Source organism: Bidens hawaiensis, unplaced genomic scaffold (assembly GCF_021521415.1).
Source record: "Bidens hawaiensis isolate Kalapana, Puna unplaced genomic scaffold, B.hawaiensis_p1.1 tig00012269_1, whole genome shotgun sequence".
Classification (NCBI taxonomy): Eukaryota; Viridiplantae; Streptophyta; class Magnoliopsida; order Asterales; family Asteraceae; genus Bidens; species Bidens hawaiensis.
The window spans coordinates 35,814-61,760 of record NW_027491994.1 but is presented as its reverse complement, the minus strand read 5'-3'; the positions used below and the strand labels follow the sequence as shown (position 1 = coordinate 61,760).

At 35.8% G+C, this 25,947-nt stretch overlaps 1 protein-coding gene and 1 pseudogene across 2 annotated transcripts; both read right to left on the bottom strand.

Annotated features, from left to right (window-relative positions):
* Positions 1–17,853: 17,853 nt before the first annotated feature.
* On the bottom strand, positions 17,854–20,742 carry LOC143540522 (putative cinnamyl alcohol dehydrogenase 1; annotated as a pseudogene). Its single transcript, XR_013136606.1, has 6 exons — positions 20,508–20,742; positions 19,776–20,006; positions 19,421–19,705; positions 19,325–19,348; positions 18,660–18,786; positions 17,854–18,106 (listed from the first exon to the last, which is right to left on the bottom strand). The product of XR_013136606.1 is annotated as a putative cinnamyl alcohol dehydrogenase 1 (transcript).
* Positions 20,743–22,913: 2,171 nt separating this feature from the next.
* LOC143540521 (putative cinnamyl alcohol dehydrogenase 1) lies at positions 22,914–25,576 on the bottom strand. The gene is made up of 6 exons (XM_077033555.1): positions 25,439–25,576; positions 25,249–25,362; positions 24,425–24,655; positions 24,072–24,357; positions 23,849–23,999; positions 22,914–23,337 (listed from the first exon to the last, which is right to left on the bottom strand). Exons 1-6 carry the CDS (start codon positions 25,525–25,527, stop codon positions 23,141–23,143), a joined length of 1,068 nt encoding a protein of 355 aa, XP_076889670.1. The 5' UTR covers positions 25,528–25,576; the 3' UTR covers positions 22,914–23,140.
* Positions 25,577–25,947: the final 371 nt, after the last annotated feature.

Below are 25,947 nucleotides of genomic sequence, written 5' to 3'. Positions count from 1 at the left end.
TGTTCCAATTCCTTAGTCTATTTTTATTTTCTGCATGATATTATTTGTAATTTCCTTTTTCTCACATTGAGGACAATGTGAAATTTAAGTGTGGGGATGGGGAACTGACGTTTTCATTTTTAAGAAATATAAAAGAATACTGAAAATCTTGGGAGTTAATATTTATAAAAAAAAAAGTTTAAAAAAAATTGAAAAATGTCCCGAATTTTAATGAAATTTTTGCAGATAACGGAAAATGATAGAAAAATTCGAGATTGGTATTTAAAACTACTATTATATAAGAGAATAAATAAAGATAACGCACTAAACTTGGGATGCGTCGGTAGGCCCAACTAGCTTTGATAGTCCTCTTTAGCAGTTTTTATATATATAATAATTTGAAAAACGGTGAAACCGAATTTCGATGCTTAGGGAGGATTACCATAATCTGTAAACTTTTAGATGGTAAGACTTAGATGCACTCAAACCAGCACACACCACATGTCCATCTTTCTACGAGCTTAGAAATAGTTATATATTTTAGGGTGATATAAAAGATTGAAAAAAAAGAGAAAAAAAAAGAGAGAAAAAGAAAAGTATGTATTGAAAGTTATGTATGTTTATTCTAAAAAATTGTTCAAGAAAAGCAAAATGCTTGTGAAGAAAGTTATGTATTGTAAAATGCCTAATGAGCATTCTTTAAAGTTAGTAAAAGAGGCCAAAGTGCACATACTAGATGGGACTTAGAGTTTACGTGTTACCTTGGGGATGGTGACTCTGAGGATACACTATTGGGGCTCGAAGGTTCTTAGTCAATAAATAAAAAATAGGAATTTATAGGACAAAGTCCAATAATATTTAGGAATAGCTCGTACGACCTCCACATGACCATTCATCCATCAAAAGTTCACCGAGTGCATATAATTAGTACCATCAACGAGTTCTTGGCTTATGGTGATTTGTCGAGCCAGTTTGCTTCGACTCTAGTTCTTCTAGCTCTCTTTGTCTGAGATGGGGTAGGTGTAGCCTTAATTTTTGGACTTAAAACGTTTAATGCAAAAGGGGGGCTTGATTGGCTGGTGGCTGGGTTTAAGTGGACAACAATATCGGAAATCACGGTTAATACGTCGAGCTGTTTCTTGTGTTTTGATAATGATTAATAATCTGAGAGTTTGTTGTCTTTCACCTGGTTATGATCCTGTGTAGATTACTTTTTCAGGGACGAAAAAGTCTAAAGTGTGGGGATGTTTGATGTGTGGTAAAACACACTTATTTTCCGTATGGTTTTATCATGTTTTTCATGCTTAATTATTTGATTAATAAGAGTTATGGGTGGTTTTTGCATAATTTTACAAAGATTGAATGTTACTTGTAGGTTATGAAAGTTGATGGAAAAAAAGAGTTAAGTTTGAAGACATTAGGGGCTTATTTGATCAAGTTTAAAGATTACAAGTCAAGGCCCGACCCAAGCCCACAAGTTCAAAGCCTTACATGCATATTATATTAATTAAACAAAAGAAAAAAAAGAACCCTAGACCAGCCATACAATTGCCGATCGGACATAAGAAGAAAATCAAGTTTGTTGTTTGTGAAGGAGTCCGCTAGTTGTTGAATTTTGTTGGTGTTAAGAAAGGCTTTATTTTGGTTTGTGTGGTGGGATTAAATCCCACGTGAAATAGCAGCAAGCAAATAGGGCAGCACTAGAAAGAAGAATAAAATATAAATCAACATCAAGTTGATTGAAAAAGAACCCTTGGTAAGAAGTTGCGATCGGCAGCCAAGGGTTAGGAAGAAAAAAATTATTTTGCAAGTTTGTTGAGCCAGGAGAAGAAGGAGTAAGCAAAGGTGATTCGGGACAGCTGCTAGGGTCATTATACATTCATAATATCAGCCATAATATTGAGTAAACATCTATAAACTTTGTGTTTTTGTTCAAGATACTTAACTAGTTGAATTGATCTTTTATGTTGGATTGTTTTGCAAGTAACTTAAAGATTGACTTGTGTTTGATTGTTCTTGATTCTTGAATGAATTTACTTATGTTTATGTTGAGTTTTATGATGTTTAACTTTTGTATTTGCTGCTGTCCAAAAGTTATGTGTAGCTAAACTTGTTAGTTCTACCTAGGATAGATGAATATTTTTAGGATTTAATGAGTAATATGGATTTTTGATTGTCATGTCTTGAATTGTTAATGAAAAGTTTGGTTTAACATTGAATTAGGTTGTGTTTAGTGGCTGTGAATTTGTTAATTACACTCATATACCTCTTGCTTTGATTAATTGAATAAGTTTTGATTGATTGTTGCTTGTTAGAACTCTTTACTTGGTGTTAGAGATTGTTTGCGGGGTGTACAACCGTAGGGTTTAAGTGGGTATGTTAATTGATTAGATTCAGCGGGTGAACACCTTCTTAGAGACCGAGAGGTGATAGGAAGTAAGGTCGTCTCTAAGCTTTTACTTGTTAGGATTAAGATCGCGCGAGAGCGGGTTTGGTTCTTGTCGGGTTTGGGTTTTTGTGAGCGATTAGTTGATCTAGTTTAAGTTAAACAAAATTGTTCCTCTATCCTTGGTTGCGTAGTATTCGTCTCCATTAGGGTAATGTGTCGGTCTCACCGAGAGGAGAGTCGGCATTAGAACACTTTAACAATTCGTTTCTCGGTCTATTCTTAAAATCAACTAAGTGTAAGTTAGAGTTTGTTAGTGAGACTGAGAGGTGATCTAGCTTTCTTGAGTGAACCTTAGTTGTGTCATCCTTAGAAACCGGTGTCGTGAGATTCTTCAATCCATTATCTTATTATACCTTCAATATGATTCTTACCTAGGTAGACGTTTTCTCCGATTGCATACAAGTTTCCAAGTTTCGTTAAGAGTTTCATTTAGTTAAGTTAAGTCTAGTTAATTAATTTAGTTAAAGTAAGTTAGGTTAAGTAGATAATTATATTAAAAATCATTTAAATATTCTTAGGTGAGTCTTGGTTAGGGTTAAGTATCATTAACGTTTTCAAGTGTCCTTGTGTTCGATACTCGGACTTCCTTAGTGCTATACTATTAGTGATCGGTACACTTGTCGTTTGTGTGTGGTGTCATTAGGAGTTTCTTTTTATAAATTTAAAGCTTAGTTGTGAGTTTCATAGAAAAAGCATTCAGTTAGACATACATCACCCGTCGCATATCGCGACGCCGCAATTCGACGCCGCCTTATGCGGTGGTGACACGTGGCCTGTCATATCGTGCCACGTGTTGACACGTGGTTGGACACGTGTCCCCGTTACTTAACTTGGTCATCGCGGTACGCGATGTTCTCTGGGATTGAGCCATCAAGTATTGCCAAGCCGCCCATTTCTGGGTTTATGTGCAAGGCCATCGCGCTATGCGATGGGCTTATTTTTACGCCGTCGCGTATCGCGATGGGTGAAGTTTTCAGATTGTTCAAGATTGGTCCCTATACCTATGTAAGTTAGTATATTAAGGCTAAAACTTAAAGGGTAAAAGACGCAGTGTTACATCCTCCCCACCTTTTGAATAATCTCGTCCTCTATATTTATTGGAATAGATAGGGATACTTCTTCTTCATTTCTGACTCGAGCTCCCATGTATACTCGGGTCCTCGTCTTGAATCCCATTTAACATTCACAAGTTTGAGTCACTTGTTTTTAGGAACTTGATCATACTATCTTCGATTTGGATTGGTTGTTCCACAAACTTAAGCTTCTCGTTGACTTTAACATCTTTTAATGGCATAGCAAGAGTTTCGTCGGCTAAACACTTGCGAAGATTGGATACGTGAAACACGTCATGAATACCTTTCATTTCATTGGGTAACTCTAATCGGTAAGCAACTGGTCCGATTCTTTCGAGTATCTTGAATGGTCCAACGAATCGTGGACTTAGTTTTCTTTTCTTCCCTAATCTTACCACACCTTTCCAAGGTGATACTTCTAATAACACTTTGTCGCCTTCTTTAAATTCCAATGGCTTGCGGCGAACATCCGCATAGCTTTTCTGTCTATCCCTTGCTGTCTTCAGGCGTTCCCGAATTTGTATTACTTGATCAGTAGTTCTTTGAACAATTTCGGGTCTTGAAAACTGACTATCACCTATTTCTGACCAACATACAGGTGTTCTACATTTACGCCCATACAAAGCTTCAAATGGTGCTGCTTGGATACTCGTATGATAGTTGTTGTTGTACGAGAATTCCATTAGAGCAAGATGGGTATCCCAACTTCCTCCTAGATCAATTACACATGCACGAAGCATATCTTCTAAGGTTTGAATCGTACGTTCACTTTGGCCATCAGTTTGGGGATGGTAAGCAGTACTTAGGTTTAGTCGAGTCCCCATAGCTTTTTGAAAGCTTGACCAAAAATTTGAAGTAAAACGGCTATCTCTGTTGGATATGATGGATAGCGGCACACTATGTAAAGATACAATGTTTTCAACATACAAATGTGCTAACTTATCCATGATGAACGTTTCTTGAATTGGAATGAAATGAGCAGACTTCGTAAGTCTATCTATAATAACCCAGATTGCATCATTTTGGCGTGAAGTTTTAGGTAACTTCATGATGAAATCCATAGTTATCATATCCCATTTCCATATTGGTATTTCAGGTTGTTGCAGCAATCCCAACGGTTTTTGATGTTCGGCTTTTACTTTAGAACATGTCAGGCACTTAGCTACATATAAAGCAATATCTTTCTTCATACCTATCCATCAGTAATCATCTTTTAGATTGTGATACATCTTGTCACTACCCGGATGCATCATATACTTTGACTTGTGTGCTTCTTCAAGAATTTTGTCTCTTAGATTCCCGACCATTGGTACCCAAATTCTTGTACCAAGTTTAAGTATTGCATCACTTCCTTTGACTAATTAATCGATTGTACCATTCTCTTTTTCAGCTTTAATGTTCCCTTCTTCCAGTGCCAGAGCTTCTTTGATCTGACCAACTAAGTCAACTTTGAGTTCTATTCTAAGAGCTCGAACTCTCTTTGGTTTTTCATGTTCTTTTCTACTTAAGGAATTAACCACAACATTGGCTTTTCCTTCATGATACACTATCTCACAATCATAATCATTAAGCGTTTCCATCCAACGCCTTTGCCTCATGTTCAACTCTTTTTAATCGAATATATGCTTCAAACTCTTGTGATCAGTATAGATTGTAAACTTTACACCATACAAATAATGTCGCCATAACTTCAACGCGAAAGTTATAGCGCCTAATTCAAGATCATGCGTGGTGTAATTCTTTTCATGAACTTTCAATTGTCTCGAAGCATAGGCAATCACTTTCTTTCCTTGCATCAAAACACTTCCCATTCCCGTGTGCGAAGCATCATAGTGTATGTTAAAATTTTCTAACCCTTCTGGCAAAGCTAGAATAGGTGCATTGGTTAACTTTTGTTTAAGTGTTTCGAATGCTTCCTCTTGCTTCGGTCCCCATTTAAACTTAATTGACTTTCTTGTGAGTGAATTTAATGGGACAGCTATTCGGGAAAAGTCTTGAATGAATCTTTGGTAATAACCGGCCAATCCTAGAAAACTTCGAACTTGAGTCGGTGTCTTCGGTTTCTCCCACTTGGTAATGGCCTCAATCTTTGATGGGTCTACTTGAATACCCTTTTCATTTATAACATGACCAAGAAATTGTACTTCGGACAACCAAAATTCGCACTTAGATAATTTGGCGTATAATTTCTCGTTTCTTAGGGTTTCAAGTATGATTTTAAGATGAACTTGATGATCGTCTTTGGATTTTGAGTAAACAAAAATGTCATCGATGAAGACAATAACGAACTTGTCCAAGTATGGCTTGCAAATCCGATTCATCATGTCCATGAAAGCTGCTGGAGCATTAGTGAGTCCGACAGGCATAACAGTAAACTCATAATGTCCGTATCGAGTTCTGAAGGCGGTTTTAGGTATATCTTCCTCTTGTACTTTCAATTTATGGTAACCCGATCTAAGATCAATCTTTGAAAAACAGCTTGCTCCTTGGAATTGATCAAACAAATCATCGATCCTTGGTAGTGGGTACTTATTCTTGATCGTCTCGATAATATATACACATTCTCATCGATCCGTCTTTCTTCTTTACGAACAATATTGGAGCTCCCCACGGTGACGAACTTGGTCGTATGAATCCTTTCTCCAAAAGTTCATCTAACTGTTTCTTCAACTCTTTCATTTCCGTTGGTGCTAGACGATAAGGTGATTTTGCTATCGGTGATGTTCCTGGCATGAGATCGATCTTGAATTCTACTTCTCTATCAGGCGGGGCTCCTGGTAGCTCCTCGGAAAATACGTCATTGAATTCAGGTACGATTGGTACTTCTTCCTTCTTTTTAGGTTCGGGTTCTTTGGTTACATAGGCCATGAATGCGAGGCATCCCTTACCTATGCAATGACTTGCTTTAATCTTGGATATGATTCCTACATTTCCTCCTTCTTTGTCTCCAGTTATACGAATGGTTTTATTGTTAGACGTTCAGATATCAATGGCTCTATCGTTACATAAGATACGGGCCTGATTAAACGATAACCAGTCCATACCTAATACTACATCAAAACCTGCTAATGTCATGGATAATAATCGTACAGGTATGACGTGATTGGCTAAAGAAATTGTGGCATTCTCTAATGCCTAGGTTATTCTACTTACATTCCCATCAGCAGTTTCTACTTCATAATGTTTATCTAGTTTAACTAAGGGCTCATTTAATAGACTACAAAATTTATAATCTATAAAGCTTTGGTTTGCACCCAAGTCAAATAATATTCTAGCATAAACATTATTTATATGAAACGTACCGGTGATCACGTCCGGTATTGCGGATGCCTTTTGAGTGTCTAGCATGAAAACACGTGCATTTCCTTTCTTGGCCTCGGTCCTGACACCGCTGCCACTTGCACCTATTACATTTTTCATCGGATTTTTTTTGGGCATTCCGTATTATAAAGCCCCTTCACGCCACACTCAAAACATACCCCGGTCTTCTTCCTACAATCCGCTTCCAAATGACCTGGTTTCTTGCAAAATCCACATATAACTGTGTTAGTTGGTCGAAGACATCTACCGAAATGTCTCCTACCGCATGACTTGCAAATGGGGCGACTATACACAAATACCCCTTCTCTTTTCTCCTCAGTCTTTCTTATTTTTCCTCCTACACTCGTCTTTCCATCATCCTTTTTCTTCTCATCACGGTTCCTTAACATCCCGTCCATCAAATATCCGGCCAACTCCATAGCAGATTCCGTCGAAGACGGCATGTGTGAACGAACTAAATCACGGATTTCGATTGGCAATACGTAAATATATCGTGTCACTTTGTTAACTTCAGGAGTGACCAAGTGAGGCACAATCCTACAATACTCAAGAAACTTAGTGTTATATTCCTTAAGGTTTGTCCCCACAACCTTATGATTCCACGGTTTGGTTTGTATTTGATCCATTTCATTAATTGGGCAAAATTTCTTTAGTATCATAGCTTTAAACGTTGCCCAGTCTAGATTGTATAAATTTTCTCTACCCTTGATTCCGATCAGGGTATTCCACCATTCTAACGCTTACCCTTTGAACATCTGGGAAGTATATTGCATCTTCTCACTCTCCGTACACTTGCTAATTAATACAATCGATTCCATTTCCTCCAACCATCGGAGGGTAACTATTGCTCCTTTGTCCCCGTGAAATTCTTTGGGGTTGTAAACCTTAAATACTTTGAAATCACAACCTTCGTGTATTTTGAGTTTCTTTGTTTTCTCACGGAGGTCGTTTTCAGCCGTTGAACTTGCATCACTCGCTTCTTTCTTTCTTTCGGTTTCCTTTTTCTTAGTTTCCTTTTTTTCCGGTTCCTTTTTGGATTCTTTCTTTGTTTCTCTTTTCGAATTAACAGTTTCGCTTTGACTTGCACTTTTGTTAGATTGTGAGGCGGTACGGCTTCGATCGTTTTTTAATATTTCATAAATTGGATGCACAGCCTCTTTTATCAAATCACGAATACCGAGCACATAGTCCTTCGATATTGCTTGTATGTTTTCTACTACAGTCTTTTCTTTTTTGTTGATTATGTTTTCTTCCTTGTTCTTTTCTTGCATGATTTCTTCAATGGTCTTTCCTTTATTGTTGTTTATTTGTGTTTATTGGTTACTGTTTGCTTTAGACATGCTGTTACATGAATAAAACAAAATTTAGGGAAAGACATACTTTATATTACATTATTTATTTTACAAGAAAAAGATCACAACAACTACAACAGTACACAACTACGATTTTTAATCCTTAATCCATTTTGTAACAAGATTTTTCATCTTGTTATATTTCTTAGCAATCTTTCTCCCTATTTTATTTTTGTCAACTTTCTCGTTCCTCAGATCGTCCATCACCGAATTTGGCGGGTTAGGATATCCCGTTGGTGCGGATGTGGCTGGGAAGAGATAAGCATTTTCCCTTGGATAGAGATGCGGATCAGCAACGTATGCATGCATTTCTTCATCGGGGATATTGTTAGTGTAAAACTCCTCGATGAGATTTGCCTCCTCCCGAATCTATTTTGCTTGTTGGGAGATTGAAGGTCTCGGTCCTAAATATGGAGGAAAATCAGGATTCTCATTCTCCTCATCTTCTTCCTCAGGATCCTCCTCTTCTTCGGGATCCTTTTCCGATTCATAAGGGTTTTTGATTGGCATTTGGAATGATATATTTTCATATGGCATGGTAACCCTCATTTTTAGTTTATGGCTTGGTTCTGCAGTGGTCGGTGGGATCTGATCGGTAGTTTGGTGATGGAGATCCAAATTGCCATCTCCTTTGATCAGAGTGACAATTCATCCAACTTGATGATTCGGATTCAGTCTCTTGTTTGATCTTACTCTGTACTTCCTGTTCCTCGGAAGGATGATATGTTGGAATGTCGGAAGGATAGTACGTTGGAATGTCTTCAATGGTATCATCAGAAATTTCGATTGGGAACTGTTGACTACAAGGGAGATACACAGGTTGGCTCCCATAGGGTATCACTGGATTGGTTGGTTGATTGTGATTGAAAAAGCTAGTATAATAACTATTGCTACTCTCCCTATCGGATGGTTCGTGATTGATTTGTCGGTATTGATCAAATGGCTACTCGGTGTCTACGGCCAAAGTAGTTAGTGTAAAACATCTGCATTTAGTTAGATTAGGGATAGGAGGTTTACCAATCCTATCTTATCCCTATGAATAATAATCATAATAATGGTTAAAGCCTAGGTACTAATGTTTAATACCTAATTCGTTGAAAACCGATGGCTCTGATACCAACCTGTCACACCCCGACTTAGGGCCTAGGCGTGTGACCACAATTGGTACCTGTTTTGTAAATATATAAGAGTTTATGGGTTAATTTTAGCGGAAGACTTTTAGGTTGAATATAATATTAATTTACATTGAAAATTTACTTGGGAATTAAACACCCAAGTATAGTTTACAAAATATATGTTCCATACTACAAGGATTTGTTTTATAAAAAACGGAGCCATCTTGTACGCGCTTCTATCTTCATAAGACTCCAATCCTTGCTAATGCTACTAATGCTTAATTACCTGCAATGGGTTGGAAAAATACGTCAGCTATATGCTGCTGAACACGTATGACTCAATAAAACATTTATATGACATTATAATACAAATATAGTTTTCTTGACAAGCTCAGCGAAAACATTTCTACTTCCGGTATATGTACCACTGCCCTACACACAACGGTATTCTCCGAGCCACACGGCCCTGAACAGAGAACTGGTCATGACCGTTTAAGCTCGCGGCTTCATTGCCTTTGATTGATTGAATGACCTTTAACAGTTATGTTTGGATCCAGACATGCGTATTCGGTCTGAGTTGATTTTATTCTATACTTTGTATTATAACGTTTTAGAGATTACACGATATCATGTAGACATTTGATTGACTCGTTAAGACAAACACCCGTTCGTCTCATTGAGTATAAATATGTTTTGACTGATTGAAAAGGTTAACGTATTCACCTGTACCGTCAGTGTTGAAAACCTTGACTGATTGATTGATTGATTGATTGTGAATGATATTAACCTATACACAAATAGGTTTGTATGAATGTTTTGAATGATGTTAAGCTATGATTGTAAGCTTAACCTTGAAATAGTTTATCTTTGATTGTGAATGAAAACACTTGATTTTATGTGACGTTTTATATAGCATGCTTTGGCCTAATAGGTTCAACACATTGGTAAGTTTCTCCAGTTAAGTAAACGGGTCCCTCAGTTGATTGGGATTTGTACGAATTACTTTTCCTTAGGCAAGAAACTTACTACTAGTGATATCCCCTTCCAGTTACTACATGCCCGTCAAAATATATCTTTTGTTTAACATTACTTCATCATGAAGTAACGCTTACGAAAACTTGATAGTGAATGTTTGTAAAATACGATCAAGGTTAAAGGCCATAGCCTTGATTGATAGTCTAAGCTATAGTTCAAATAACTTAAACGTAACTCCTACCTTAATGTGGATACTTAGATTGATAATAAGAAAAAGGCAAGGTGTTGATCTACTCGATTATACGATTGCTACTTGATTATGACTTCGTTCCTTGCACGAACTTCAAGAAAATGGCATGTCGGCTTGTTACAACAATGGGGCACGCCTTTCGAGGCTAAATGTGTGAATGTGAAGGTGTGTTTTGGGATGAAATGGTTCAAACCCGTAGCCCTTTATTTATAGCCAGAAATTGGACCCCATCGCGATACGCGATGGGCTCCTTTCGCGACACCGCAATTCGACGCCGGCTTATGCGGTGGTGACACGTGGCCTGTCATATCGTTTCATGTGTTGACACGTGGTTGGACACGTGTCTCCGTTACTTAACTTGGTCATCGCGGTACGCGATGTTCTCTTGGATTGAGCAATCGCGTATCGCCAAGCCGCCCATTTCTGGGTTTATGTCCAAGGCCATCGCGCTATGCGATGGGCTTATATTTACGCCGTCGCGTATCGCGATGGGTGAAGTTTTCAGATTGTTCAAGATTGGTCCCTATACCTATGTAAGTTAGTATATTAAGGCTAAAACTTAAAGGGTAAAAGACGCGGTGTTACAGGATTGTTCATGCGAAAAGTGAATTATAACGAAAAGTGCGAGAAGTAGATATGAACCATTGATTGTGTTTAATCAAGAGCATACAGTAAAAGTGGCAAAGTGGTAATTAGTAAGACAAGAATTTAATATGTTTTACATTAAAAAGGGTATATGTGACTTTTGGGGTTAGGCTTATTAATCTAGATCTCAGTTCATTAAGCCGCCCCCCGTAAAGTGCATTAATAATAACAAATAGCATAAACTATCCACCATCATATTCGCCAACTACAAAATTTAGGATTTTGACTTTTCTGAATAAAGGTACGTGGACTATTCTATGTTTTTTAACATATATCTCTTATCATCTCAAATAAAATAGTTATATACATGGATTTAATTATTATTCATTATGTTTATTACGGAGACATAATTGTTTGAAGAAAAATAGGGTTTTTATGAACATCTAAAATTGATTTTAGAGATTCTTGTGTATCTGATTTGTTTATTTTGTATGCTAATTTAGCTAATGTGTAGATTGTTTCTGTGTAGGTTTATTGTCTATGTAGGGGTGTACGAGGTTTTTTTTTCTTTTTTTCTTTTTTGTGTTTAGGATTAATGAGCATCTTGTGTAAGTAATTTGTTACTGTGTAGATCCGTGGTTGCTCTATATGTATGTTGTTAACTATATAGGTTTACAGAGCTTCTTGTATATGTGGTTTGTTTATTGTGTATGCTTATTTAGGTAATATGCTGGTTGTTTTATGTGTAGGCGTGATTCCAGTGTAGGTGTATTCAGTTTGTGTTCTATGTAGGCTTAATAAGATTGTTGTGTAAGTAATTTGTTATGTGTAGGGGTGACTAGTTGTTGTGTATGCAGGTTGTATATTGTGTAGGTTTATTGAGCTTCTTGTGTATATGGTTTGTTTATTATGTATGATTATTTAGGTAATTTGCAAAATATTTAATGCTTAGGCTTGTTGCTTGTGTAGGTATATATAGTTTGTTTTCCGTGTAGAGTTAATGGGACTATTGTGTAAGTAATTTATTACTGTGTAGCGGTGTCTATGGTTGTGTATACAGTCTATTTATTGTGTAGGTTTGCTGAATATTATAATCGAATTAGTCATTTTTTGCTTTAATAATATTAGTGACAGTGATGCTTGAAAATTAGGATAATGGAAATGGTTGATGAATTAGTTTGAAAGTTTTTTGAATTTATATAAACAAAGAAAAAAAAATATGATTTGAAAGCTCCTCCTACATTTAATTGTTACCAAAATAAAACACTTAAACATATTAATAGTATACCCTTTTACACAACGTTTTAAAAACCGATATTTTATTTGTATCGAATTTGGCTAAAAATTGGTACAACCGGTTGAACCGGGTTATACCGGTTCAACCGGTTGAATAAATTACCTTATAATTTCCTATAGATGTAACTTCAATTCAAAAATAACCAAAAGTAAATGATTCCATAACAAAAAAACAATCCAAAAGTTAATTCATATTAAAAAAATAATGCAAAACCACTCAATTTTTTTTAAAAAAAATTGTTCTAAAGTTTACACGTTTGAATGCTAATTGTTGAATTAAAAGTAACTTTGAAAAATATGGGCCGCAAATATCAATAATAGCTCGGGCATAAAACCGTTTTGCCGGTAAAAACCGGTATTTTAAACAAAAACCGCCGGTACGATGTTCTAGCAAACTGGCCAAAAATACCGGACTCAAAATACCGGTCTGCTGTACGAAAGCCGGTTTAGCCGGTTCAACCGGCCAGTTTGAACCGGTTTTTAAAACGCTGCTTTTACATAACTTAAAATAAAATAAAAAGTAACTTTTTGAATGGTTGAAATGACTCGTCGCACTTCTCTTAATAAAAACACTTCTGAAATGATCATAATCCTATATATATTTATATATTATTGAAGATATATTTCTTTTTGAACGACTATTTTATTAAAGACATCGTCTAGAGATTTATATAAAAGGAGAATATTAAAGTGAGCTTTAAAAATAATAAGACCGAATTTTGTCTAATGTAATCTGCAAAATATTTTGTCAACGAGTAATTGTTTTTTTATATAAAAAATTTCATAGTATTTATTTATTAGACAAAATTATAAATTTTGTCCTTTAAACAAAGGCAACTTATGGATCGTGTCCATTTTTTAGTTTGTTTATAAGCGGTGCCCTTTAAACGTTTTTTTTTCTACACGTTATGTCATTTACGCTAACTGGGTTAGAAAAGCTCAGTTAAATATCGTCACGTGAGTCGCGTGAAGGTTTTTTGGTCTTTTCATCTATACCTGCACATTTTTTCCTCATGTTATTTATTTTTTTAACACATAAAATAAAAACATAAATGTATTTAAAAATAAAAACACACACAGACACTCTCTCTCTCCCTCTCTCTCTCAACTACCACTCCTCTGGTCACCACCAACCCCAACACCACCGCTGGAAATATGGCCGACTACCACCGCCACATAACCCAAAATTGTAACCCTAGCCGTTGCATCACAACCTCCATCATCAGCCACCAACCAACACCTCGTTATCCACCTATAACCAGCCTAGAATCACAACCTCAGTCATTACATCACAACCTTAGATGAACCCCAGCCAACGAATCGAAGCGAGAGTTAGTATTTTCTCATCGATTTTCTCCACCAAGTGTTTGTTTATACAATTTAATTGAATCTAACGAAACCCTAGAATTTGAATTAGAGATTGAAGGTTTTAATATGTGTTAACCTAAATTTGAATCGAAACCCTAGTTCGCTTCTATTCGCTACAATTTGTAGACATCGTTGTTGTGGTGGTGGCGTGGCCAGCCATCGGTGATGGCGGTGGTTTGGTGGCCGGATTTAATGGTAGTCACAGATAGAGTTTTTTGAGGGGACGGATTGATGGTTTGTGGTAGTGCCGACAACATGTGTTGGTGGTGATACGCGGTGGTGGCGTTGGTGTTAGGGTAGGTGGTGGCCGGAGGAGTGGTGGTTAACATGAAGAAGAAATGAAGATGAGAATGAAGATCGAAAGAGAGAGAGAGGGAGAGTTTTTATTTTAGATACATTTATGTTTTTATTTTAGGTATTAAATAAATAAGTAACTGGAGGAAAACAATGTGCAAGTATAAACGAAAAGACCAAAAAGTCCTCACATGTGACTCATGTGACGATATTTAACGAAACTTTTCTAACCCAGTTAGCGTAAATGACATAACGTGTAGAAAAAAAATGTTTAAAGGACACCGCCTGTAAATAAACTAAGAAAGGGACACGATCCATAACTTGCCTTTGTTTAAAGGACAAAATTTGTAATTCAGTCTTTTTATTATTTCAATTTTCAAGTATCTTTTTTTTTCTTATGTGCATGTAACTTTTATTTTATTAAGATTTTTTAGTATTTTATTATTTAAATTATTATGTTTTTAAATATACAATATTAAATAAATAAAAAATGGTTGAGTAACGATTGTAATTAGTTAAAATCATTACACTTAAATTTAAAGGGATTGAAGTGAATATATTTTTGCCTATATAGCGCCTTGATAACATTGTAACTAAACAATTAGCTAAAACCACCACATATAGTCTCATTGTAATCCACTGCTCAAGTGTTATTTGAATAAGTGATGCTTAACGATCTTATTATTGATTGTTTGAGTGAATTCGTTGTTTGATTTATTTGATTATTATTCTCGCTACTTAGTTTACTATGTTTATCAATTCAATTGTAGTCGAGCTTAATTCAACAACTACCTTATAAAATTTGTTGATGATCCGCGGCATTAGATAACTTGTTATTTGAATAAGTGATGCTTAACGATCTTATTATTGATTGTTTGAGTGAATTCGTTGTTTGATTTATTTGATTATTATTCTCGCTACTTAGTTTACTCTGTTTATCAATTCAATTGAAGTCGAGCTTAATTCAACAACCACCTTATAAAATTTGTTGATGATCCGCGGCATTAGATAACTTGATTAATTAGATTATTAACCTAATTATAAAAATGAAATATCCTCTATGAATATGCAAAGTATTGTTCTCGGCTTATCATTGTCGCTTTCTATATCGATCTCTTTGTCACAAGTCTAATGGTAAAACCAAATAGTCTTTATTTGCAAAGTGACAACCCACAAAAGAGATTAGGTTTGTTTATGTATGTATGTTTTTCTAGATTTAGTTAGTTCCAGTAATACTAAATATCCAACAAAAGAGTCCTATGTTTGTTTCTTTTTTATTTTATTTGGAAATTGGAAAATAAAATGCCAAGCGGTTTTATTTAAACCTCCATCATATCTTACCTTTGTCACGGATACACACTTATGCTTAATAAATGTATATTTTAATTACATTATTAGTGTTTTGGGCACACACATCAAATTGGAGGGTACTAAATTTTCTATTTAACAATAACAATGTCCTCGGAGGGCTCAGTCTTTAGGCACACTCGTGGTATAATACTTCAACCGATTATAAAGTAGTATCCCATAATTGAGATTATAAAGTTACCATCAAATCTTATATGTGATTATAAAGCAATGTCCCATAAATGACCTCATAATGTTATATTAGTTGCTGATTTATAACCTGGTTGGTTTACAGATTTCTCATGAATATCGAGATATGTATAATATCTTATGTTGTTAGACTGAGTTTTGTGGAGCATACCAGGCACCAAACACGTACAATTCCAATCAGGTCAAAGAGCATCCCCCCACCCCATTCCAATGGTGCGGGCTAGTTTTCTTTTCCAAATTCTTAGACCTTTGTGATTGGATGCATGGATATATATGGTTCTTTTTTGTATTTTTATAGCTAGGTTAACTAACCGCTTTATGGGTTAATTAGTTAATGCCCTACCGTCTACTTGACTTTAATTTGTATTAACTAACCATATTTTACAGCACATAGGCTTAAAACTATCCATTGTGATTCCCTTTACCCAAAACATTACCTTAAACTCATATTTTACTTAGATATTTTAGTACTAACTATATATTTTTTTTTAAAACGTGACTTTCTTGTATGTAGGCTACAGCACTCTTCAAATTTGGAAAGTCATGATGTCCCACTCTAGTTAGTACTATGTTGTCTTAACTGGGCCCACGCTGGTTTCAGAGTTTGGCTTAGGCGTTCCCCTGAGAAATACTGTCGGCTGCCACTTGACAGCTGTCTTGCCATCACAAGAGCATAACTCTCTGGTGTGACACATGATGGGACGAAAACCCGGGTGGGCTCAGGGTTCGAACTGACAACCTTTGCACAAGGCCTAACTCAAATCCTTCATTGCCAATTTCCACCAAAATGTTACATAAATGAGATTCGAACTTAAGTCTCCGTTGAAGACCCCAAGCCTCCTACCACTAGACCACAAGTGAGGAATTGCACTTGCAACAAATTTTTAACAACTAATTTTTTCACATAAAATTTTATGACCTTGCACTTGTTATTGAACCCATCACATTATTTTGAAGAAATAAATGTCATACTACTACACCACTATATCATGTCATGTGTAACTACAATTCTACTTAATTTATTTTTATGATTTATAGGTCTCTAACTTTAAAATAATATTTATAATATTTTTATGATTATATAATATATAAATTTACTCAGTTTTGATAAGTGTTAGTGGGTATGAGAGTTGATCTGTTTAATCATCTGACATGTATCATCTAATACCATATTCATTCTAAAACATAACCCCCTTACTTTGTCACCAATCCCGAATTAACTGGGTCTTTCTGTCAATTTCAAGTTGTTTTGCCATCCCTAAATGTGTATCAGACGTTATTGTCTTTTTGTACTTTGACCCATATTATTGTTTGTAGCGTAATGGAAATGAATGTAAAAAAAATTCTATTAGGTTGAAGGTTGAGCAGGATGACAAGAAAAATATACGTTATATAAATTTAAGACGACTCTTGGAAGGATAAAAGAGTTGGAGTTGGTTAGAACATTTCATTTTTGGCATATGATGCAAATCATTTAGAACAACTCTTTGCAATGAATTACTTGCATCTTTCTCCAACTTCTTTGTGAAAGACACATATAACTTGCTTCACATTATTTGTTTCCGAGTTTAAATATTTTCTATTTGATCTGTTTGGTCAAGAAATTTACGAGACATTTTTTTGCATATATGTTACTTGCAAGAATGTAGAGAGAACAAATTTTATAAAAACAAAAAGAATAACTAGGAACCAAAAAACATTTTTTTATTTGACATGTTCCGACCTAAACTCGTTCTGAACATGACCCACACCCGCCCAACCTGACCGTTTTCCAATCCTAACCGCCATTCAAAAATATAAAAATAAGAAAGTTAACCCATCTTAATCTAAAGTCTAAACACATCCTAACCTTTTTTCTTCCTTCTAAATGGCCCATCATAACCTAAACCTATCAAACCCAACAACCAACCCAGCCCATCAACCTTGCAATCTTTACATGTATGTTTGGAATAAATTACATTTTCTAAGAGTTAAATAAGAACTCACTAAAAAGTTCTATACATCTACCACTCGTCCAGAGCCATCACGCATAAAATGATAACCAATATCTTTTTTATTTCCATTAACTTGAAACCACATGCATCTAACACACCAGTACTAATATCAATGTTTAATGATAACACAATATCACGGTTACAAAAATAAAAAAAAAAGAAAGCAGCCATGTTGCACAAAATTTATTTTGATACATAATCAAGTTCCATACGGTTACACACACGTAACATAGTTTTTCAGGATATTATTCTCATAACGGGTATTTGAAAACGGACATTGGATCTTCGGTAGCATGCACATTCACTTGAGCGAGTTGGCAATATCAATCACAAATCGATACTTGACATCTTTCTTGATTAACCTCTCGAGAGCCTCGTTTGCATATTGAATCGGGACGACCTCTATGTTCGGGTAGATCTCACGCTTTGCACAGTAGTCCAACATTTCCTGTGTTTGTTTTGTGCCACCAGTAATACTACCAGAGATAGTTTTCATGCCTGTAGATTCAATTGCATATGTTATTATAAACATCAATATGTATGATTCTTGATCAAACCTACGTTTAGCTACAAGTAACAGGTGTATGAATTTATGGCACGATATGCACCTAACACGAAATTTACTGATCTGAGTTTAGTCTAAACACGTCCGGGTCAAACCTACGTTTAGCTAAATAGGATGATGGGTTTAGGGTGACCCGTTTAACTGGTCTTATATTTGTATCTCTATTAAATGTTGCTTTATGTCATAATTTAAAATTGATGGGTATTTTATAATAGAATATAGAAACTGAAAGAGAGTCTGACAAAGTTTTATAGCTTAAATGTACATGTTAATATCTATACATATATATTATTATTGTTGTAAATCAATAATTTTAAAAAAAATATAGAAATAAAAAGTGCGAGGTAACCGGGTTGTGCTCATTTCAACCCGTGAATCTTGTGTCATGTTCGGGTTAACATGTGTAACATGATTTTCGGGGTTGACCCACTAACCCATGAACATGGTCCGTTTACCACCCGAGTGTACAACTGAACACTTAATTACCTATATTAAGGCTTGCAGGAAGAAATTTCACTTCGCTTGGAAACCCGACCAACGAAAACACACCGCCACTTTTCAACAATGACAAATACTGATTAAACGAGATATCCCCAGATGCAGTATTAATTAATGGAAAATTGGATTTTAATAATCCCAACTTAATGCTGTTGGCCAACAATAATCCCAACTTTAAAAATAGCTGTCACTGGTCCCAACTTTCACACTATTTGTTTTCATTGAACCTTCGTTAAAAAAAACTTAACGGCGTTAAGTTTTTTTCAAATTTCAAACTGATATTTTAGGGCTTTTGATCGGAATGAGGATACGAGTCGATTGATGTAAAACTTACCTCCAAACAGTGGTCCAAACAACTAAAGGATGCTTCAATTCCGGCGTTTAAACAATTAACTAACAAAAATCAAGTTGTTTGAAGCACCGTTTCAAGTTAAGTTTTACATCAATCGACTCGTATCCTCATTCTGATCAAAAGCCCTAAAATATCAGTTTGAAATTTGAAAAATACTTAACGCCGTTAAGTTTATTTTAACGAAGGTTCAATGAAAACAAATAGTGTGGAAGTTGGGACCAGTGACAGCTATTTTTAAAGTTGGGATTATTATTGGCCAACTGTTAAGTTGGGATTATTAAAATCCAATTTCTTTAATTATAAAATCAAGCGATTTTTCCATGGCCTGCATAAAAAACCCAAGCTTATTAAACTAATCGGGTTTAAACGCATTACAAACGGATTATACGGGTCCCACCTTCATCTCCTCATGATCACTCGAGATAACATACTTATCGGCTTTTAACACATTCAACGCCTCATCTTTCTTTGACAAACTCGTACTAAAAACCGTCACATGTAACCCAAACGACTTCCCAAACTTAACCGCCATGTGACCGAGCCCACCAAGCCCATAACTCCTAAACTCTTGCCGGGCCGGTTCATCTTATGGTTCACCATAGGTGCCCAAACAGTTATTCCAGCACATAATAAAGGAGCTGCAAATGCTAAAGGGTAGCTTTCTGGTATTTTGTAACAATATCTGCAAGTTAAAATAATATGGATTTAGAACCGTGTTTTTAAAAGCCGACACGTTTATTAAACGGGCTTACCGTTCGTGAACTACAATGTAAGATGAATATCCACCTTTGGTTACCGTGCCATCGCTGTCAATACCGTCAAATGTTAACACCGCGCCTTTTGAGCATTCGACTTCAAGACCATCATCACAATATTCACACTCTCTACATGAGTTTACGTATGTGCCTACACCAATGTGGTCCCCGATGTTAAAACGTTTCACGTTTGAACCGATGGTTTGGACAGTTCCGACAATCTCGTGACTGTACACGAAAGATAACAAAGTTATGATCTTGAAATCTATAAACGCAGCTTGCGGTAGACTGGTGGCATTCAAGAGGTAAACGATCTTACATAAACGAACGAGGTTTTCTTGTTTATGTTTGTTTGTTATGAAAAGTTCTTAAACATATTAGTATACTGTATTGTAATCGTTTGCCTGCCACTTTATTGTAATCGTTTTATAGTAAATTATATAAAACTTCGTTTTTAAAGTAAAAAAAAAAATACTGTATATATTAAAGTGTAATGTGCCTAAAAAATTTGAATGAATAAATGAACAAAAGTAAAAGAACAAACTTAAACAAACAAACATAGATGAATTCAAATGAACGAGCACTTACAAAATAAAATAAAGAACTAGACACGTGTTCATGTACATGCTCGTTCGTTTATTTAAAAAAATATAAAACAACCCATTTGAAGGTTACTGAAATTTAGTTATGATCGAGTTCATGATAATATGCCAAAGTATTTGTAAATACCCGGGTACTAAAGGATACTTGGAGTGTCCTTGAGCGTTTCGGGTCCACGCAACATCTGCATAACAAACTCCACAGTGGGTGATGGTTATTGAAACATCATCGGGGCCGACATCCCTGCAGTTGAACTTGTAAGGAGAGAGAATACCCGTTGGGTCCCGTGCGGCCCACCCGAGGCAGTTCTCGTTACCAGCATTGGAAGTCATGGTGAGTGATAAAAACAGAGTTTAAGATTTAATCCCTGCAAATATAAAAACAGATTTAATCCCTGGGATGTAGGTACGGTGTGCCTACATCCCACCCTCCCCAGACCCTACTTATAGCTTTGCTGTCGGTGGGATTTCACTGGGCATGATTGATTGATTGAAATATTAAAAGAAAAAGGTTTCTAAGTTTTCAAACATAAACAATCTGGTTCTAGCTAGCAGATTGATATTTATATATATAATTCATATACATTATCATGAATTCAAGATCATACCAACTTTTTTGGAAGATTTTTATATATATATAGTAGATTATCAACTTAACATAGATCGAGCCATGATGCTTGTTAGTATAATAATAATAATAATAATAATAATAATAATAATAATAATAATCATATGGTAATGGTATATATGTGTTTCAATCAAAACACGTACATATACTAATAATTCGCGTATGAAATTTAAAACAGTAAGTAATATATATTTAAGCAAAATATAAAAATAGATAACGTACGGTATACCTGGATTCCGAATCTGAGTTGAGAAATGATTGCCGAATAACGATACGCGGTTGGTTTTTATATGCGGGCGTGTGTGTGTATTTTAAACTAAAAACATAACAACATCCGTCACAGCTCCCATCATCACCCATAATATTGTGTAAAAGATAACAGTCCGTCACGGCTCCCGTCATCACCCAATAAAGTTAGTCAGTCATGTCCTCCTGTTAATTTAATTACTTTTTCTTTTGCTATTAAGAAATTTATTATATTATATTAAGAACACTATAGCTGACTTAATTAAGCAAAGTGTTAGAAGAATAATCAAAATAATAAGATATCTGATAAATGGAATTGATCTTTTAGATTGATGTAATTGATTAGTTTAGAAACAAGAAACACGTAAAAATCCCAAAAAGGTTTGATGGTTTGCACGAGTTCCTTGGGTTTTCAAAACTCGCCCTATAAGTCAAAATATCATAGCTATATATATATATTAGTGGGTGGTCTGCGCTTTGTAGCAGGTTCGTAAGAGTTAAATCTAACCCAACTTGCATTAAACACCGATTATATTTTGGTATTAGTATTTCAGCTTACGTGGCAGAAAGGAACGTAACAGAAGGCGTGCTGATCCTAAACGAGCTTGTCACATGGTGCACAGGTTGATTTTGACGAGGCATTTGACTCGGTTAATTGGAGACTTCTCGACTCAATGATGTCACAAATGCGCTTTCCCGGAAAATGAAGGAAATGGATAAATTAAGGGTACTTTCATTTTGGCGAGAACATCTGTTCTAATTTACGGTGCCCCTACGTTAGAATTCGATATCCATAAGGGGTACTTGTTACACCCATGGTTCTTGTAAAATGTTTATTAAAAAAAAGAAATCGAAAACGGAAAATAGGTCCCAACCTAACCAAATAGACACTTTAGATGATCTCATAAAATGTTTAAGTCGATGACTGAAGTTTCGTAGACATTACTACAAATTCGTGTTTAAAACATAACGTTATTCGTTTGAACCAACAAAAATGTACACAAGTCTTGAGTGTCTTGTCCAGTTTTTACAAAATACATGATGACTAGAGTCGCAAACGAGCTGAGCCGAGCCCAAGCTCAACTAGGCTTAAGCTCGGCTTGCTTAACTTACACAGAGCTCGAGAGCTCGGCTCGTTTCGAGCGCTATTATCAAAACTTGAGCTTGGCTCGTGAGCAGAGTACATATGTGGGTCACAACCTTTCATCCATTTCCCCTCAAAATCACACAACTTCGTTTATGAAGTCATGGTAAAACTTTATTGATTAACATTTTCATTACCCAAAATCAGGTATGAGACAGATCTCAAAAACGACTTGAGAACTAAATACTTAAATACATGTTTGCCGAGTCTATATTTTTAAAGTTATCCCTAGACCCACTCAAGTACACCATACACAAATACTGAATTACATCCCGTTATCTAACCCAAATGTTTTGGGTTTATATTTTCCTATCAATTTGAGATTTCTATGATATCCTTGTTTATGCGAGTGTTGCTGGATTCGTTGCCAAGGAAAGAAATCATGGCATGTATGTTTGGAATAGATTCCATTTTCAAGAGAGCTGAATAAGCACTCTCTCATTGAAATGTTTCATACGTCTGTCGCTCGTCCAAAGCTATCACGCATAAAACTATAACCAATATCTTTTTTATCTGCCATTTAATTGAAACCACATGCATCTAACACGCCGTTTACTAATATCAATGTTTACTAGTAACAGGTTGTCACGGTTACAAACGAAAAACAACCACCTTGCAGAAAATTCATTTTAGTACATATTCAAGGTTCCATAAGGTTACACATGCAAAACATAGTTTTTCATGATATTATTCTTGTAACGAGTACTGTAAAACGAACCTTTTGTATCTTAGGTAATATCTACATTCACTTAAGTGAGTTGGCAATGTCGATCACAAATCGATACTTGACATCTTTCTTGATTAACCTCTCAAGAGCCTCGTTTGCATACTGAATCGGGACTATCTCTATGTTCGGGTAGATCTCATGCTTTGCACAGTAGTCCAACATTTCTTGTGTTTGTTTTGTGCCACCAGTAATACTGCCAGCAATAGTTTTCATGCCTGTAGATTCAATTGCATATGTTATTATAAACATCAATATGCATGATTCTTGATCATTACTTGTGCTACAAGTAACAAGGGTATAAACTTCTGACACGATATGCACCTGACATGAAATTTATAGATTTGAGTTCAGTCTAAACATGCCCGGGTCAAACCTACGAACACGTTTAGCTAAATAGGATGGGTTTGGGTTGACCCGTTTAACTCGTCTAATATTTGGATTTCTATTAAATGTTGTTTTATGTCATAATTTAAAATTGTTGGGTATTTTGTATCAAATTTAAAAATTGAAAGAGAAACTGAAATTAAAACCTAATGTCAGTTCAAAAAATTGGAGAAAATATAGAAAAAATATAAAAGAATCGAGGTAAATGGGTCATGCTAATTTCAATTCGTGAATATTTGTGCACGTTCGGGTTAACATATCTAACATGATTTTCAGGGTTACCACTAACCCATGAACATGGCTCCGTTTACCACCCGAGGGTACAACTGAACACTTAATTACCTATATTAAGGCTTGCAGGATGAAACTTCACTTCACTCGGAAACCCAACCAATGAAAACACGCCACCACTTTTCAACAACGACAAATACTGATCAAACGGGATATCCCCAGACGCGGTATTAATTATAAAATCGAGCGATTTCTCCATTGCCTGCATTAAAAACAGCAACTTATTAAACTAATCGGGTTTAAATGCATTACAAACGACTTATACGGGCCCCACCTTCATCTCCTCATTATCACTCGAGATAACAAACTTATCGGCTTTTAACACATTCAACGCCTCTTCTTTCTTTGACAAACTCGTACTGAAAACTGTGACGTCTAACCCAAACGACTTCCCAAACTTAACCGCCATGTGCCCAAGCCCACCAAGCCCAATAACTCCTAAACTCTTACCGGGCCTGTTCATCTTATGGTCCACCATAGGTGTCCAAACAGTTATTCCAGCACACAACAAAGGAGCTGCAGAAGCTAAAGGGTAGTTTTCTGGTATTTTGTAACAATATCTGCAAGTTTGATAATACCCATTTAGAACCGTGTTTGGCAACTGAAACCTGTGATAAACGAACTTACCGTTCATGAACGACAATGTAGGATGAATATCCGCCTTTGGTTACCGTGCCATCGGTGTCGATACCGTCAAATGTTAATACAGCGCCTTTCGAGCATTGGACTTCAAGACCATCATCACAATATTCACACTCTCTACATGAGTTTACGTATGTGCCTACCCCAATGTGGTCCCCAATGTTAAAACGTTTCACGTTTGAACCGATGGCTTGGACGGTTCCAACAATCTCGTGACTGTACAAGAAAGAACAAAATTATTATCTTGAAAATGAATAAACGCAGTTTGCGGTAGGCAGGTGGCATTCAAGAGGGTTAAAGGGAGATTAAAAAGAACGAGGTTTTCCTGTTTGTATTCAATCGTTAAGAAAATGAATGTGCTCGTTAATAGTATAAACGAAAAGTTCTCGAACAAAAACGAACAAATATAACTGAACATGGATGAACGAAAATAAACGACCATAACTAAGCGAATACCAGTTACAAGTAAGCATTAACATCAAATTGTTGGGCCTAAAAAATAATAAAACTTGTCTAAATTGTAATTGGTGATATATTTAATTAGATAAAACCGGACTAAATTGTATGGCGAAAAATTACATGAATACATAAACAAAAGTAAAAGATCAAACTTCAACAAAAGTAAACAAACCAACTTAGACGAAATTAAATGAACAAGCATAAACAGACGTTCACAAAATTAAAAGGAAAGAACCAGGCATATGTTCATGTTCATTCATTTGACCATCAAATAAGAAAACAACCCATTTAAAGGTTACTGAAATTTAGTTATGAGTTTATGATAATATGTCAAAAGTATTTGTAAATACCCGGGTACTAAAGGATATTTGGAGTGTCCTTGAACGTTGCGGGTCCACGCAACATCCGCATAACAAATTCCACAGTGGGTGATGGTTATTGAAATATCATCGGGGCCGACATCCCTGCAGTTAAATGTTGCTGAAGATGAGTGAAACTTTCAGTTATTTACCTGAAATTGACTGGAAAGTAGAAGCAGACCTGCGGTTGAACTTGTAAGGCAAGAGAAAACCCGATGGGTCCCGTGCGGCCCACCCGAGGCAGTTCTCGTTACCAGCATTTGAAGTCATAGTGAGTGATAAAACTGAGTTTAAGATTTAATCCCTGCAATTTAAAGTTAATTTCTTAAACATAAACAATCTGGTTCTAGTGAATTCAAAATTATACCAACTTTATCGGAAGAATTTAATCACAGACTAATAACTTAAAATAGAGCCAAGATGCTTGTTAGTATAATCATACGGTATGTGTTTCAAAAACATACATTCACTTTATGTCGATCAACCATAGGGTGTGAATATATGGCGCGAAACGCTACCTAACATGAAATTTGTGTGTTTGGATTTAGTCTAAACAGGTTCGTGCCAGTTTCGGGTTGAACCCACGAACATGTTTATCTAAACGGGCAGTGTTCATCTCTACCCAGGGGTTCATGGGTTGACCAGTTTAACCCTTCATTTACTTTTATAGAAAATGTGTTCAATGTACTA

Excerpts from the sequence above, each read along its gene's own strand:
- LOC143540521 (XM_077033555.1), bottom strand. The coding sequence starts at position 25,527 with ATGACTTCAAATGCTGGTAACGAGAACTGCCTCGGGTGGGCCGCACGG. Across the intron at positions 24,656-25,248 it reads AAATATCCTTTAGTACCCGG|TCACGAGATTGTTGGAACCG; the intron begins GTATTTACAAAT and ends TTTCTTGTACAG. Across the intron at positions 24,358-24,424 it reads TACATTGTCGTTCATGAACG|ATATTGTTACAAAATACCAG; the intron begins GTAAGTTCGTTT and ends TCAAACTTGCAG.